General features: G+C 43.7%; 1 protein-coding gene across 8 annotated transcripts in view; it reads right to left on the bottom strand.

The window, feature by feature from the left end:
• Positions 1-16,718, bottom strand: part of LOC114596401 (interleukin-1 receptor type 1) — a 35,896-nt gene extending 19,178 nt beyond the window's left edge. For 3 of the 8 annotated variants that reach the window (XM_077927601.1, XM_077927606.1, XM_077927602.1), the window contains exons 1-2: positions 16,565-16,716; positions 14,545-14,662 (exon numbers count right to left, since the gene is read on the bottom strand). In XM_077927601.1, coding sequence (XP_077783727.1) covers positions 14,545-14,556 — 12 coding nt within the window. In that variant the 5' untranslated portion in view covers positions 14,557-14,662; positions 16,565-16,716. Of the gene's footprint in view, positions 1-2,050; positions 2,154-2,252; positions 2,348-14,544; positions 14,663-16,564 lie in introns of those variants that run through there. The other 5 variants (XM_077927603.1, XM_028727938.2, XM_028727939.2 and 2 more) reach the window with 5 other exon arrangements.
• Positions 16,719-17,865: the final 1,147 nt, after the last annotated feature.

Genomic DNA, 17,865 nt, shown 5'->3' with positions numbered 1-17,865 from the left:
CTTAGAGCTTGCACTTCAATTCTGGATAACTGAATCTTAGAATTGGAAGTAAGAACATTCACTACAGGAATGCAACTCACAATAGACCCCCATACTACTTTCAGCTTTCAACTTTTTACCCTGGCCTTTGTCACTCCAAACATATATCCTGATTGCAATTTGTTTTAACAGATTTTTTTAAAAAAATACTGTTGTAACCTGGAACCTTATAGTTAAGGACAAATGAGAAATCCAATAAAAATCATTCTGCTTCTGATAATCATTGATTTAGCAACTAGAACTTCAGAATGTCCAACACACAATGTTGGCCACATTCACAATCTATGCAGGCCACATTCAAGAGAAAGGCAAGCCATAGTTCAACTGGTTCCCCTCCAGATGTAGGAGTGGTCAAAAGCAAGGCAAGAGTGAGTTAACAGGGAAAGTTCACTCAGCACCTCATAGTTACCATCACCCAGAAAATATGCAGCAAAGTCAACAATGTCCCATTTACACATTGCACCAAAATAGCAAACAAGAACTTTAACTCTGTGAGAGACACGAAGAAACAAAAGAAGCTAAGGCTCACTGGATATATATAACTAAAAACACTTAACACCTGGACCAGAGAGAATGTAATGGCATGCTTGGACTTTCAATCACTTATGAACTTTAAATGTATTGCCAATGCATCACCCATGAATCACTTACTAGTTCCGAGCAAAGACTTAACATGCTAGCCATCAAGGACAAGAACCACTCGGATCTTGTTTGGGGAAGGGTGGATTTAAATTGCCCACACCTACCAAGTTGTCATACTCAGAACAGACCCACTGAAATCAATGAATTTAGGGTAAGTTGTGAATTGCATCAGATGTGCTAAACTTTTGGCCCTCCAGATGTTGCTGAGGTACAACTCCCAACATCCCAGGCCATTGGCCATTCTTGCCGGGACTGAGGGGAGCTGCGATTCAGTAACATCTGGAAGGCAATTAGTTTCCAGCACATGACTTAGACGTATACAACCCAATGAGTGGTATTCAAGTGATTTTAACTTGGAGTAGACCCATGGAAATTAATGGACCTTGGTCTTTTGCATTAATTTCAATGAGTCCACTCTGAGTTGGTTGAATACCATCCTACATTTTTAACTCTATGTGAAGCTGCCTCTCTCCCCAAATGACTGGACCAAACCTATTGAGTCAGGGCATTTGGAATAAGTATGGTATGGACAGAAATAAGTTATACATCATATACCAAATACTGCCATTTCCAAAGACAGGCCTTGCATTGGGGGAGATCAGTTAGCATTCATAAGTCTAGGAGAATCAAATATGCCATTTGGAGATGGGTTGTTGCCAACGGAGTGGAATTTAAAAAACTGAGATTTTTGGTGCTTCCCCTCTCTCTGAAAATCATAGGGACTAGCAGCTTGTTAAAAGCGATCCCTTGATTCTATAGAAGGTGCTTCTTTGAAAAGGAGATATCTTGCCTGCTGTCCTTTTGCCCACTTTAGTTAAAAAGTCTGAAAAATCCTCAAAGGGGTAAAAAAAAAACGTAGTTTGTTCAAGGTAGAGAACTCTAGAGGATATTAACAGGCCCCAGTGAGAAACCAGATTAGGTTTCTAACCTGTTTGACTCCTGGTGGATTCTTGCGTGTTTCTAACTCCACTCAGGTCAACTTCATAAAGGGCCTCTGAAGCCCATTTCAGAAAAGTGTCCGTCAAGGCAGGCTGCTGAAAAAAGGGACTCTGTACCCATTCAAGACTGGCAGCAACCTGCCTAAACGAGACACCTCTATAGAGGGATGCCCAGTTGGCTTCTGTCTGTCTGTCAGGGCTCCTCAGAAACGATTGCAGCTGAAGCTCCCTTTCCCTTTCTCCACCTGCTGATTTGCCCCCCTCAGTGGCGCCAGGAAAGCCAACGGCGAAGCTCGCGGCGGAGGCGAGAGGAACCCGTCCGGTCTCTTCCCCGCGGCTCTTGGAAGAACCTGCTGCCCCCTCCCGCCCCAGGCCAGCCTGTCCTCGCGGGCAAGAAGAGACCGCGCTGCCGGGTCCAAAGCGTGACTCACCCGGTGCCAGGAACTTGCCTAAACTCTTTCCCCACACAGCGCGCTCCCCTTGTGCTCGAGAAAGAGCCGCGCAAGACGGCTGCGCCTAACCCTCATACAGAGGCGAGGCGGCGGCGGCGGCGAGCTGCCCCCCTCGCGGACTCGCAACCCCTCAGCAGCCGACCCAGACCCGCGCGCCCTGCGCCCAGCGCCTTCTCCTCACCTGGACTCTCCCGGCCGGCAGCTTCGCCACGACTCGCCTCAGGCACCGAGGGCCGAGGGGAGCTCCGCCCCTGCCCGTTAAGGCGAAGCCCGCCCCTTGGCGGCCCTGGACGCTTGGGCGGGACGGAGGAGGCGGTGGGTCGCCGCTGCCAGAAGCGCCGGGGCTGCTCTGAATCACCCAGGCGCGGAAGAATGGACTCGGATCCCGGATCCTGAACAAGCCGAGACTCGCGAGCTTGATCCTCACCTGCCTGGCTCCTCAGAAATCAGCCTTAGGGACTGAGCGAGGATAAGAATAAAAATTACTTCTTGTTGTTGTTCGGTCGTTTAGTCGTGTCCGCCTCTTCGTGACCCCATGGACCAGAGCACGCCAGGCACTCCTGTCTTCCACTGCCTCCCGCAGTTTGGTCAAACTCATGCTGGTAGCTTCGAGTACACTGTCCAACCATCTCGTCCTCTGTCGTCCCCGTCTCCTTGTGCCCTCCATCTTTCCCAACATCAGGGTCTTTTCCAGGGAGTCTTCTCTTCTCGTGAGGTGGCCAAAGTATTGGAACCTCAGCTTCAGGATCTGTCCTTTCAGTGAGCACTCAGGGCTGATTTCCTTAAGAATGGACAGGTTTGATCTTCTTGCAGTTCATGGGACTCTCAAGAGTCTCCTCCAGCACCACAATTCAAAAGCATCAATTCTTCCGCGATCAACTTTCTTTATGGTCCAGCTCTCACTTCCATACATCACTATTAATTCCATACATCACTGAAAATTACTATTATGTATTAAATTTGTGGACCGCCTTTCGTCTGTACCTATCCGGGCGGCTCACAACATCAACATGACAGTATGAAAAACACAATAAAAATAAGAACAAAAACAAACCAACAAACCACAAAATGCACAATAAAATTAAGAACCAAAATAAACCAATAACCTTCCCCTCCAACAACAAAGACTGGGTTAGAGCATGGTGCTGGTAACCCCAAGGATGCAGGTTTGATCCGCCATATGGGGCAGCTGCATATTCCTGCATTGCAGAAGGTTGGACTAGATGATCCACAGGGTCCCTTCCAAGTCTAGGATTCTATATTTCACATGTCCGTCAGCCCAAGGCCCAGGTGGAAGAGAAACCTTTTCACCTGCCGCCTCAAGGGGTATAATGAAGGCACCAGCCAAACCTCCCCAGGGAGAGCATAGCTACAAACCCATTCTGAAGACTCCTTTTAACTGGATAGCACTTTTAATAAAACTGGCACTATTCAAAGTGCTGGGTTTGACCCATAAAGTCTTTTGTGGCTCAGGACCCCAATTCTCCAAGGACTGCCGCTCCCCATGTGAACCCATCTGGAAACTGCAATCATCATCTGAGGGCCCTTCTTTGAGCAGGAGGTCTTGAGGACAGCAACAAGAGAAGGGGCCTTTTCAGTGGTGGCTCCCTGTTTATAGAATGAGTCTCCTTTGGTGCCCGTGCCTTTTTTTCTGGGGATACTCAAGGATATGCAGTACCAGCACACACACACCCAATATTAAAAGTGTGGCGCTTACTGCAAAAACTTCATAGTGAGTACCGGCACCTTTCTTCTTCTTTTTTTTTTTTAAAAAAAAGCACTGCTTGGTGCCATAATTATGTATCTTCTAAGGAAGATCATTCATTCATTCCATCAGGCTTTGGCTTTTAATTATAGCCTTTTGTGGGGTTGGGCTGTTTCGATCTACCTTTTTAAAAAATAGAGTTGTCTTTCAGATTCTTTTTTTAAATGCTGGTTTCCATGTATGTATGTGCTTGGTTTTTGCTTGAAATATTATAAGTCCCTTTGAGCTGCCATGCAAAAAAACACTAATTATTATTATTATTATTAATACATGCAAACAAATTGGGCCCTTAGCAAGCCCCCTTTTCTTGGCTAAAGCAGGCAAAACGATCACAACCAGACTGTGCTGTTAGTTATATTTTTTTATTTGTGTCACCTAACCAGGGTTGGCCTTAGTGGTGGGTGAACTAGGCGGTTGCCTGGGTTGTGGGCCTGAGGGGGCACCAAGTTGAATTGAGAGGCTGTGTTTGTATTTATCCTGTACTTCTCATTTATGCATGTACTTCTCAGGTACTCCCAGCTACATGCGAACAAGTAGTTCTCACCAAAAAATAAAGCAAACAGGCAAAGCACCATGCTAAAATGTGACACTAGCATTTTACAATCTATACACACTTTACGGGAATCAGTGGGTGTTATTCCTAAGTAAATATGCATAATGGGAACAGCTGTACAGCTTGTCCTTTGACCCTTTTTTGGAGGCTTGAACACATTTACCCTGTGAAGTAATAAATAAACAAAACGAGAGGCTATAATATGGGAGCCTGAGCTAAAAGTCTTGTACCCTTTATTCTCCCATGCTTTTCTGAAACTGGATACTCACTCAAAATCTGGTTAAATTGATATAATATGCTTCAGGATCCAGTTTACAGTGGCAGGAATCAGCCCCATAGAATGTGCTAAGTGCCTTTCTCATCCAGATTGAGTAATGGAATGCAGTTGTTGCCACACTGGTGGTTTCTAAGTTAACAAAATGAAGTTTTCAGCAAGAGCTTGAACTTTTCCCTAGCATGGTACAGGATTAACAAAGTTTTCAGCATGTGGCATGCAGGGTTCCAGGAAAACACTACATTTGCTTTAAGAAGAACGTGGAGAAAAATAATATTTGCTGAACACTTCAGACAACTGTGTTTCATTACCACAGGCATCCCAGTTTATTTGACTGCTGTGTAACTGTCTGGTTTGGGACAGTCAGATTGTATAGAATATACAATGTAGAGCTTAGTGAATGCTATGAGGGGGTTTTTTCTTTCAGACTGAAGTACCACCCAAGATCCTTTGTGCTTGGCCTCATCACTGGGAATCATGCAGTATGATGCTATGATAAATATTTTTTCCGGAGGGGAATCCACAAGCAGCTAAAAGCAGGGGCAGATCTACACTCATGGTTTTTAACATTAAGGAAGGGTTAAGGAATGGTTTTGATAGTGTAGATCGGGGTAGTCAACCTTTTTATACCTACCACCCACTAATGCAACTTTCTTGATGGTAAAATTTCCTTACCGCCCACCAGTGCTGCAATAACATGTGCCCCCCTACCGCCCACCCGGAATCCTAAAACGCCCACTAGTGGGCAGTAGGGACCAGGTTGACTACCCCTGGTGCAGATGGACACATGGCATCCTACTTTTTACATTCATAATGCATTATTACCTTGTCTTTTTATCACTTAATTTTTAATCATTTTCTGCTGCCATATAGGTGAAACACTCCTCATATGTCCCTATGTAGTGTTTTGCCCTTTTTTGTTACTGCATTCAAACTCTGATCCCTCCTCCAATGGTATTCAAGGGACAGTGTTCAGTTTCTCCTCCCGTTTTTTTTTCTTCTTCCATCCTAGCAGGGAAAGAAACAGCGTTTTGGAAAATGGCGTGGCCGGGTATTACTTACATTTAACACTCACCCCTCCCCCCCCAAAAAAAAGCCAAGGTAGTTAACAGGTATGCCCTGTGGCATTTTAGAATGACATATCTATATCTTTCTAACAGGGGAAAATAATGTTAAACAGGTCAGTGTAGATCCAGCCTAGGTGAGTTTCACAGATCAAGGTACTGAAACCAGTTGAATTGCAAGTTTACAGGTTAATTCCCAGCTAATCTGCCATCTAGGCATCTCCACCTAAAGAAGGATAAGCCCTCTAGAGCAGTGTTTCCCAACCTTGTGCCTCCAGATGTTTTTGGCCTACAACTCCCATCATCCCTGACTAGCAAGACCAGTGGCAAGGGATGATGGGAATTGTAGGCCAAAAACAGCTGGAGGCACAAGGTTGGGAAACACTGCTCTAGAGCAAGGGTAGCAGCTGTTGCACCCTCCAGATATTGTTGGACTATGACTCCCATCATCATGGCTGGTGGTGAGGGATGGTGCAGGTTGTAGTTCAGCAACATCTTGTTGTCTATCTCTGTTCTACATAGTCTAGACCAGGGATGGCCAACTCCCAAGAGACTGCAATCTACTTACAGAGTTAAACACTGGCAGTAACCTACCCCCTTTTGGGGGGTTCAGGTCAAAGTTGTTGAGCTTTTTGGGGAGGAGGAAGGCCCATTTTTTTAGGCATTCAGATCAAAGTTGTTGTTTAGCTTTTTTTAGGGAGAAGGAAAGCCCCATTTGGGGGGGATGCAGGGCAAAAAAAATGAGCTTTTTTTTAGGGGAGCCAAAGTTGTTGAGGTTCTTTGGGGGGAGGCAGTGATCTACCAGTGATCTACCACAGATGTCCAGTGATCTACCAGTAGATCACAATCTACCTGTTGGACGTGCCTGGTCTAGCCGTTACTGGACTAGCCAACTAATTACTTTGTCCCCATCCACCTCCCTGCTCAGTTGTACAAGGACTACAGAGGAGTAAGCAGGCAGCCAGGGCTGGTTTTAAGTAAGAATGCAGGCTGGTGGTCTTGGAGGAATCAAGACTTAGCTTAGTAGAACAATATCCCATTTGCCCTAATGCAGTGTTTCCCAACCTTGGGCCTCCAGCTGTTTTTGGACTACAACTCCCATCATCCCTAGCTAGCAAGACCAGTGGTCAGGGATGATGGGAATTGTAGTTCAAAAACAGCTGGAGGCCCAAGGTTGGGAAACACTGCCCTAATGGGCCAGCCACCACAGGAATTGTATACCTGAAATCCTGGAAAGTCACACTGGGAAAGCCAAGCTATATGCTATTTGGTTAATTGGAAAGGCGGCCTGTCAGTTGTTCAGGCACACACAGTGGAAATTGTGGTAGCATTACTAGACTTCAAAGTATCTAGTTGTGCTGCATCACTTGGCTTGATTCCACAGCAAGAATGATAAACAGATGATTAAAAAAATGATTCCAGGAAATCAAGATTTGGCTCAGACTGAGACATAGCCTATTAAAAAGTAATTTCACAATGCCCTTAACTTGTCCATAGCATTATTTAAAAGGTTGTGTGATAGCTAATCATATCCCAGATGTTTTTCTTGTGACCTTTATTCACTGCAGTAGAAATAGGCATATGGTTTTCTTTCAGACATACTATAAACTACCAGTCCTACACAGTTTCCTCACTGGCTGCTAGATTAATCTTATGCAGCTCTTGGGTCAGCACCCAGGACAGTGTACTGTCCATCAAGGGCTTTTTTTACTTCCTTTCTGTTCAATTCTGGCTCAAGCCCCACCCAGGAAAAATTGGGGTGCCATTTTGGATGACAAGGGAGCTCTCTCTCGCTCTCTCTTCCAAACAACCTTATTTATTCAAATTAACAAATTATAGCAGCCAGAGTAACATAGTAATATATTTAGTAGAGCACAGAGACTATGGGAGGAGCACAACCAGGAGACAGTCTTGCTTCCCCTTCCACATGGTGGGAACAGTTGCATCCATGGGGAGCCAATCAACTGCCAGGCCCACACCCACCTTTCTTCAGCCTTGGCATCACACAGAAATGTTGGAGCAGAGAGGGCAGATAATAAACTTGAATGCATTTCTAGTCACTATGAGCGGACGGACATCCCATGTGGGGTAGTTTCACAGCAGCCTTTTCATCTGGTATGGACAAAATTTGCAGACTGATTTGTGCCACAGAATTGAAACAATGTCCTTCCCAAAGAAGAGAAGCAGAAGAGTTTGGATTTGATATCCTGCTTTATCACTACCCGAAGCAGTCTCAAAGCGGCTAACATTCTCCTTTCCCTTCCTCCCCCACAACAAACACTCTGTGAGGTGAGTGGGGCTGAGAGACTTCAAAGAAGCGTGACTAGCCCAAGGTCACCCAGCAGCTGCATGTGGAGGAGCAGAGACGCGAACCCGGTTCCCCAGATTACGAGACTACCGCTCTTAACCACTGCACCACATTGGCTCAAGTGCATTCCTGTGATTTTCATCAAGTATATTCCCGTTCCCCTGCCCCCAGAGCTGCTTTGTTGCCTGTTTTCCAGCCTTCCAGCACAACTGAGTAGCACTACCGTCTCAACCAGCAAAGAGAAGTGGGCAGTGGCATGGTTAGTGGCTCTGGAGCCAACTCCTAGGAGCTGAGGTCCTTTCAGGCCCTCCAATAAAAAAAATTAGACACCCCCCTCCCCCCAAGCTAATGGGCACTGCCATTCAAATGGTGTGTGTGCACCGTGTCTTGTGATTGATGATGCGGGGCTTACCTGCCCCTGCATATTTTTATTCAAGTTGGCACCCCTGTTTGGTGGCAGCCTATAACTCTGCCTTCCTGCGTTATCCTTCATGGTGCTACTTCTTGACTTTCAGTAGCCTCATCAGTTTCACTTTCGGTTTTGCTTTGTTTTTTAATGTAGTATTAGGGTTAGCACCACCACTAAAAACACACCAGTTTTTTGAGGAGAAACCCCTGTCTTCAGAACAGATGCAGTAATATACAGTAGTACCTCGGGTTAAGAACTTAATTCGTTCTGGAGGTCCATTCTTAACCTGAAACTGTTCTTAACCTGAGGTACCACTTTAGCTTATGGGGCCTCCTGCTGCCGCTGCGCGATTTCTGTTCTCATCCTGAAGTAAAGTTTTTAACCTGAGGTAGTATTTCTGGGTTAGCAGAGTCTGTAACCTGAAGCATCTGTAACCCAAGGTACCGCTGTATCCTTAAATCTTCTCATTGGGGGACCCTCCCTCCAAAATTAAAACTGCCAGACACTTCCTGATAGCAGCCCATGCCACTCTGAAGGAAAGGTCTGGCAGCAGCTCCTGAAATTTGCCTGATAGGCCTTTTTCTGGCTGCCGCCACCATAGATGCCATCACAGGCACTTGACAGGCTATTCCTGAGCCAAAATGACTATCAACCCCACTCATGATTTATGACTCTAGTAAGAGTTCCAGGTGACAGGGATTAGGATGGAGCAGACAGCATATGAGATCATTTGGTAAGTTCCTGCAGTAGTTACGAAAAATAGAGCACAACTCTAGCAGATTCCATGGGTGAACCAATTTTTTTGGGGGTGGGGTGGGGAAGATGCTTCCAGGTAAAACAAAAACTGTTTCCCCACCTTTATTTATAGTGATTATATCATGCATAATTGCCACAGAGCAGGACCTTCCCTAAGATTACATCCCAAACATTTAATGTTCAAAGCTTTTCAACAAGGATCTGCAAACGTGCTCCGAGCTAGACTAAATTCCAGTTCCTTCCATGTGCTGTTTTGTTTGTTTCATACCCTCCAACATTTCTCTGGTGAAAATAGGGACATCCTATATTTCTGTGTGCCAAGTTGGGCTTTTTTCAGGGGGGACTCACCAGAACTCAGTTCCAGCACCTGTCAGGTGGGTTCTGGAATCTCTCAGGTGAGTTCCGGCAGCTCTCAGATTTGTGCCATTGCCATTCTAAGGGGAAGAGGAAGGAGTTCATGGTGAGTTCTAGCACCTCTTTTTCTAGAAGAATAACACTGGCACCAAGTAGTATGGAAGTGTCCAGGCATAGCATGTTGACTGGAAGATTTTGTTCCTGCCTAGAGAGGCACCTCAATATTTCAAGATTATTATTTTTTTTAAAAAAAAGGCAATAAAAAGGAAATGTATATCAAACCATGTGGACCTATGTGACCTAGATGGTAGGTTTTTTAAAAAATTAAATTCACCCATTGTTTTTTGCTGGAAAAGTTCTCAATGTGACTTACAATAAATAGCAAAGAATGCAATGATACCGCGAAAGAGTCAAAAGCAATAAGGTCATACAAAGTACTAATCCGCCATCAATCAATAACAAGGAAAACACCCTTTCCCACTGAAAGCCTGCTGAAGAGCTATTGTCACTTCTAGCTATGGTGGAGTGCAGTACCCAGTTTAAAATGATTGTGATGATGGTCATGGCAATGCTATAGGTGAAGCATTCAAGCAATATATTAGGTTGAAGTCAGTGATTTATCTGCTTTTTTCAGTTCAATAATTTTTTATAAATCACCTTATGAGGCTCTACATGGAGGTTTTCCATGAAAAAGGACCCATCATGTTTTAGTTTCACGTGCCCCCCCAAACATACATATTTTTCAGGTTCTCCAGGCATGCTAGTAGTATGAGAACATAGATCCTTCTCACTCACTACATGAATATTTGCAGAAGAGGACTAAAAATGATGTAACAGAGAACAAAAAGCTGTAATGTTAATTACCTAGTCCTCAGTTTCACAACAAATTGGCAAGACATATCAAGTAGATAAGAAAGTATACGGTCTGATCAAAAAGGCTATATTACTTTCACAGAATCTTTGTCTATGTCCTTAAGCATAGAATGAGAACTTAGCCTTTAAGGTAAAAACTACTCCATTGTGGGGGAAGTTGCTGTAACAGTGAATTTAATATAAATTAAAGAAAACCAGGAAGAAACCCCACTCCTGCCTCTCTCTTAAAGGTAAAGGGACCCCTGACCATTAGGTCCAGTCATGACCGACTCTGGGGTTGCGGTGCTCATCTCGCTTTATTGGCCGAGTTAGCTGGAATACAGCTTCCGGGTCATGTGGCCAGCATGACTAAGCCACTTCTGGCAAACCAGAGCAGTGCACGGAAACACTGCTTACCTTCCTGCCGGAGCGGTACCTATTTATCTAATTGCACTTTGACTTGCTTTCGAACTGCTAGGTTGACAGGAGCAGGGACCGAGCAATAGGAGCTCACCCCATAGCGGGGATTCAAACCGCCAACCTTCTGCAAGTCCTAGGCTCTGTGGTTTAACCCACAGCACCACCCGCGTCCCTGCCTTTCTCTCAGTGAACTATAAAAATATGGGGGTGGAACTGATCTCCTCTCCCCCCCCCCCCCCCCGCCCTGCGCTTCAACCCATGTTATTAATATATGAAGATGTAGTAAATTGACTCCTAGAAATATAGCATATAAAGATGAAAACATCAAGCAAAATAGTAGGCATCATGATGTATCTGTCTTTGTTGAGCTGGTCTTGGTGGTTGTCCTTTGTCTGGTCTGCCTGGCTTGCCTCCTCGGTGAAGTTCAGCCGCCATTTTGTCACTCCCAAGCAATGTGTCAGTGTGAAGGTCCCGCTTCTCCTTCTCCTTCTCCTCCTTCTTCAACAACTTTGGTAGCTTCAGGGGGTTCCAAGCCACATGCTGTTGAAATCATGAGGGCTTCCTCAGAGTGAGTGGTACCATTTCAGACAACAGATAAATTAAAATGGAAGCCCCAGCAGTATTGAATTCGCAACATGGCCATTACCAGCCTCAAAGATGATGATGATGATGATGATGATGATGAACCTGGCCACCGAATTCTGCACCTAGTCTTTTGGCTAGGATTTTGAAGTACCATTATTGGCTTTCCTTCATTAATCATTAATTTTTCTCAATTTCATAATTAATTCTTTTTTAAATGAATTGTGAGAAGTAATGTATATTGGAAGAGTGGTGTCTTTAGGTGTATGCTTGCTGTGTGCTCGTTCAAAGTGGGCACCTATTATTTCAAATCCCAGTATATCTGTCATCAACCATGTTAACTTGCATTAAAGCCAAATGCTCCCAGTCTTCTATGCCTTCCAACATCCACAAAAACGAACATTTCTTCATCTGATTGCCTCCAGATTTTTCTTAATCAAGTTTGCTTTCTCAACACAGAAACAATAATTGCTCTGAGTTCTGAAGTCCCATGTCTAGAGTTTCAGAGGTCGATGTTGCAATGTGACCAAGATGCATGCCAAACACAGCCATCTTGGCTCCACATTGTGCTCCAGCTCTCCATGAGCTTGTGCTTAAAAATGAGCAATTGAGCCACTAATTCTTTCCTGAAGCCAGAGCCATCTAGCTTGGCTTGGGTCTGAGTTTGCCAGGCAGACCTTTGTGTTCCAGGAGCCTTCTTGTCTGGCTGCAATTCGCAATTCTGGCCTAGACCATCTTTTCCAGAGGATGGAAATAATCAGTAAGAGCACCATCTTTATTTTTGGCAATGCCTGGCAACGTTCCCTTCACACCTACCAAGTAATTAGAAGTGAATCAGGAGTTGTTTTTGCTGTGAAACAAATGTTTTTGCAGGAGGAAGGCAGAGCCAAGCAAATATGTAGCTTGTAGCTTCACTGAGGCCTCCCCCTGTTAATAACTGTTTTAAACAAAGTATGAACTACTCTGTTTTAAATAGTTTGTATCTGAAGTATTGTTCAAGAAACATTATAACTAAGTAGTCAAGGACAATGAAAATAGTATTGCAGATTACCAATACTTCTCTTCTACTCCCCACCAAAATTAAATAAAGGTAGACTCAGAAATGCCTGTTGTTTTTGTCCATGGAGTTTTCTTGGCAGTGATACTGGAGTGGCTTGCCGGTTCCTGCTCCAGGTGGATCACGTTTGGTCAAAACTCCCCACTATGACCTGTCCATCTTGGGTGGCCCTGCACAGCATGGCTCATAGCTTCTCTGAGTTATTCCCGCCCCTTTGCCACGGCAAGGCAGTGATTACTTCCTGACAGGGGATCACTTCCTGACAGCAGTCACGAAATTAAAAGACACCTGCTTCTTGGGAGAAAAGCAATGACAAACCTAGACAGCATCCTAAAAAGCAGAGACATCACCTTGCCAACAAAGGTCCGTATAGTTAAAGCTATGGTTTTCCCAGTAGTGATGTATGGAAGTGACAGCTGGACCATAAAGAAGGCTGGTCGCCAAAGAATTGATGCTTTTCAATTATGGTGCTGGAGGAGACTCTTGAGAGTCTCATGGACTGCAAGAAGATCAAACCTATCCATTCTTAAGGAAATCAGCCCTGAGTGCTCACTGGAAGGACAGATCCTGAAGCTGAGACTCCAATACTTTGGCCACCTCATGAGAAGAGAAGACTCCCTGGAAAAGACCCTGATGTTGGGAAAGATGGAGGGCACAAGGAGAAGGGAACGACAGAGGAAGAGATGGTTGGACAGTGTTCTCGAAGCTACCAGCATGAGTTTGACCAAACTGCGGGAGGCAGTGGAAGACATGAGTGCCTGGCATGCTCTGGTCCATGGGGTCACGAAGAGTCGGACATGACTAAACGACTAAACAACAACAACAACAGACTCAGAAATCTCAGCATAAGAAGATGAGAAGAGCCTGCTGGATCAGGTTAGTGGCCCATCTAGTACAGCATCCTCTTCTCATATCAGCCAACCAGGTGCCTAAGGAAACAGAAGGCTAAGCACAACAACACTTGTGATTCCCAGGAACTGGCGTTTGGAGGCATATCAACTCCAACAGTAGTGGTAGAACCTAGCCTTTGTGGCAATTGCAGATATTAAAGTATTGTGCAGCTTGAAGCAACTGGGTGCATAAAAACAGACTCCTTTTGGAATAAAACATTATCCAGACCCATCAAATATTATTCAAAACCTTCCTTGCACGACTTTCTTCAAAACAGAACAAAACCCAATAAATGTTACAGCCAAACAGTTTCACAATATCTTGTCCAAAAACATGCTCAACATATTATAAAAAATAAAATAACTTATAATTAGTGCTGACAAGCCTAGCTTTCTCTCACACAGGCTCCATTAGCCTGCCTGCATTCCAGCCCCAAAGGCTATGCAGTTCCTGGAGAGGCACCTTACTTCCACACTGGCTGGGAACAAAAGACAACAGCCACCACCCTTCCAAGATGGTGAATTTGCAATTCAGTAGCCTCCCATGTGATCTAAAGTTAAACACCTCATCAGAACTAGCAGAAAACACTAACAGTTATCAACCTATATATATATATGTTCAGTGAGCTTAATATAGAAAACCCCCATGTTAAAGCCTTCAGTAACACACAATCAGACATTCTCCATATCAGTGTCAATTAACCAATTATACTTAACACTGGCTAGTAGCCATTTTTAGCCTTTTTCTCCATAAATGTCTCTTAAAAAAATTTCTATGCCACTTTATATTTTTAAGAAAAAATTCAAAGCGGTTTACAGCATATTAAATCAATAAAACATAAATAAAACAATCTGAAGAAAGTCAAATATAGAGTATATAGTCAAAGCAGCATAACAGAAAACTAGAATATTATCTTAAAGATTTTAAAATAAAACATTACAAAGGAGGTCAACTACAGAATACGTATTTAACCTAGTAGGGCTGGGTGAGTCTGGTTGAGTCTAATTCTCTTTCAAAGCCATCCAATCATCTAAGCAATACTTCAAAGATAGCATTGAATCAATAGCAAGATTAGTTCTAGCTTGAGACAACATTCTGGAAAACGTGGAAGAAGAAGAAGAAGAAGAAGAAGAAGAAGAAGAAGAAGAAGAAGAAGAAGAAGAAGAAGAAGAAGAAGAAGATATTTACCTTTAGTTGCATTTCTTTATTTGCAAAAGCAAGTCTTCTTCAAAAGGTTTCCTTTTTGTATTTTGAAAATAGAACAGTGGTTCATTTCAATTTGTTTGGAAGGTTTCAAAGAGCACAGCTGAAAACAAAGATGTTTATGAGCACCCACCGGGTGATGTGGTTGAATGACCTGGTTTTGGACAAATGTCAAGAAGCAATCTGGTTTGATGTAGAAGCCATGCAAGAATTATATGCATGATGTGTGACTGATAAGAAGATAAAAACAGAAGAGTGCTGTTTTATAATGGCTCTGATTGCTGGCTCTATCAGCCTAGGTTTTGTGACTTTCCCAATTTTTCCAGAATGAAAGCTGCTTTATGTTAGGAATTCATGGGGCAATCCTATGCACACACTTCCCACTCAACACAGTGGAAATCACATCCTGGTAAATGTTCATAGGAATGTGCAGCTCAGAATTTAAGGCACCTTGTGTATATTATTGGCAGTAGCTATTAGCGACTATTCTGCTATGTGCAGTGAGCCATGATTTACCACACCACCTTAGCCATGTGCAATGCACTGAAATAGTTGCAATGAGAGAAAGCAAAATGTTCTACCTGAGCTCCAAATAGCTTTGTGGGATCTGTGGCTTTCAAAACAGCTTGTGGTAGTTTGTAGGGGAGTGCATTTCCTAATATGCATTTAATTGCACCCAGAAGGAATCACAGTATGAGAATGTAAGCAAGCCTTGGCAGATGATTTCTGAATAATTCTAGCATTTTTTCATGGCTGGCTCTAACAAAAGAACATGTGAGTAGCGTGTGGGAAACATATTTACTGTATTTCCTTACAAATTACAAAAAGATATATGACCTCATTCTTCTCCTGCCAATTTCCTCCCCATGTTAGTTCTCAGTCTATGTTCTTCAGCAGATTTATCACTGAGTTTAACTAATATAAACATCATTGCAATTTTGCTGTTACAGCTAGAATTCAGAAAGAAAAGCACAGCTACTAGCCAGGATGTCTGCACTTTGTCTCCACAGTTGGAGTAAGAATACCTACAAACTTGGGCTCTTTGCAGATGACCTTATGGCCACAACTCCAGACCCCATAAACACAGCAACCGCATTAACCAAAGAACGTAACACCTTCACAATGGTATCATGCCTACAGGAGAGCCCTCTTTAACAACAGAGGGACACAGAAAAGGGATGGTATCTACAATATATAAAATACTACTCCAAGACACTACAAATCCCCTCACCATGATTAAAGACCAATGGGAGCATGACATAGGGTACAAAATAAACTCCACCCAATGGTCCAAAATGTGTTCTAAACCACCATTTAAAACCAACTCAGTCTAAAGAAGAGAACTCACTCTGAAAGTTATCTATAGGTGCGTGGCGCTGTGGGTGAAACCACAGAGCCTAGGACTTGCTGATCAGAAGGTCAGCGGTTCGAATCCCCGCGACGGGGTGAGCTCCCATTGCTCAGTCCCTGCTCCTGCCAACCTAGCAGTTTGAAAGCACGTCAAAGTGCAAGTAGATAAATAGGTACCGCTCCAGCAGGAAGGTAAACGGCATTTCCGTGCGCTGCTCTGGTTCGCCAGAAGCGGCTTAGTCATGCTGGCCACATGACCCGGAAGCTGTACGCCGGCTCCCTCGGCCAATAAAGCGAGATGAGCACCACAACCCCAGAGTCAGTCACGACTGGACCTAATGGTCAGGGGTCCCTTTACCATTTACCTTTAACAGGACGGGGAAAAGGCTGTTAGGCAGACTGGAGAGCTCCCACTTCTATACATTTGTGTTGAAAGTGAAGAGATTTGAAGTTGGGCCAGCAAGCAAAGGGATGTTGTGGGCAAGACTTGTATGGACCTTTCCTCTCTCCGGCCCTCTTCAGATGAATACTTCCAGCCCTGCGTGGAGATGCCGGGGTAATTGAACCTGGAGCCTAGATGCAAACCAGACACTCTACAATCCTTCTCCTTTTAAAGGCACTTTCTGATCATTTGGAAATTTTGTAAAATACTTACTGTATTATATTCTGATCATCCAGGGAATCCCAATTGTCTCCCATCTAGATCAGGCCCACACTTGCATAGCTTCATTTGGTTTTTCGTTCCTAGAACATCCCTGGGTCAACCAGTTTGAAACACTGACTTTCACCACCCATAAGCATTTCAGTTCACGCTCTTGTTCAGCAGATTTTTATGTATCAAGGAAACCTCTTCAAGCAGCCAAACAAATAAATGAAGTCTGATACAGTTAACAACGTCTAGGAGGAAATGCCAAAAGCGGGAGGCAATCTTCCTTCCGCCTTCATAACATGATACGTATGAAGACAGATACACAGAAACAATTGTCAAGTGATTTGGAATTATGTCGCACAACTGATTCCAGCTGCTTTCTTGAGCATCGTCCAACGGCAAAGGGAAACTCTGTTCCCAGAGATAAACCCGACACTTGAAAGGCTTATGAGCAGCCTAAGGACATTACTGTAATCCCTAAGGAAGGAATCATAAAAGAAAATAATCAAAAAAATAAAGAGCTGGTCAATTAATGAAAGGAATGAAAACGCATCTGCGGTTTTAGATGGAATCTGACCACCCGCACACACAAAAGTAAAAAGACCAAGCAACGGGAGCTCACCCCGTTGTGGGGATTCGAACCGCCAACCTTCCGATCGGCAAGCTCTAGGCTCTGTGGTTTACACCACCGTGCCACCCGCGTCCCATACACCTTACACTTACAAAATTAGATTAGAAGAATAATGTGGCACGAAGTGAAATGGTGTATTGCTGCACATATTCTTAACCAAGCTTCTGTGTGGTGCCTGCAAATTATAACTATTGACCAATGATTATGCAATAGTTCTACTGATGAATCCCTATTGCACGGTTCTAATTCATTTGTTAGCTTTGTTGCCCAATTTCATCTCTGACTTTTGCTGTTGTAAGCAGCCTTACTTGGTTCAATGTCAGAACATATGTTTTTAAATAAAATAAACAAGATCTTGTTGTGCCAGTTTCTGAACATTGGAAATCATATGTTATTTTTTAAAAGCTATTTTAAAAACCCTATAAAAATATGAAAGGTTGACTTCCTTACAAAACTTACAGTACAAGTAACATTTTTTCATTAAAACTGTGTGAAAATACTGAACAGCTTGAATTTTGGATACAATACATACTAGACTATGTACATTATGGGCATATAGAATCTTGTTTTGTGGAAATTAGCTCCAAGGGAACATACTGTTTTAATTACAGCCTCTATACCAGCTCTACATCTCCTTTAAATCAGAACCAGTGAGGGGGGGGCACTAGGGGCGCCT

This window comes from Podarcis muralis, chromosome 4 (assembly GCF_964188315.1).
Source record: "Podarcis muralis chromosome 4, rPodMur119.hap1.1, whole genome shotgun sequence".
Classification (NCBI taxonomy): Eukaryota; Metazoa; Chordata; class Lepidosauria; order Squamata; family Lacertidae; genus Podarcis; species Podarcis muralis.
The sequence above is the reverse complement of the archived record's forward strand: the minus strand, read 5'-3'. Positions and strand labels throughout refer to the sequence as shown.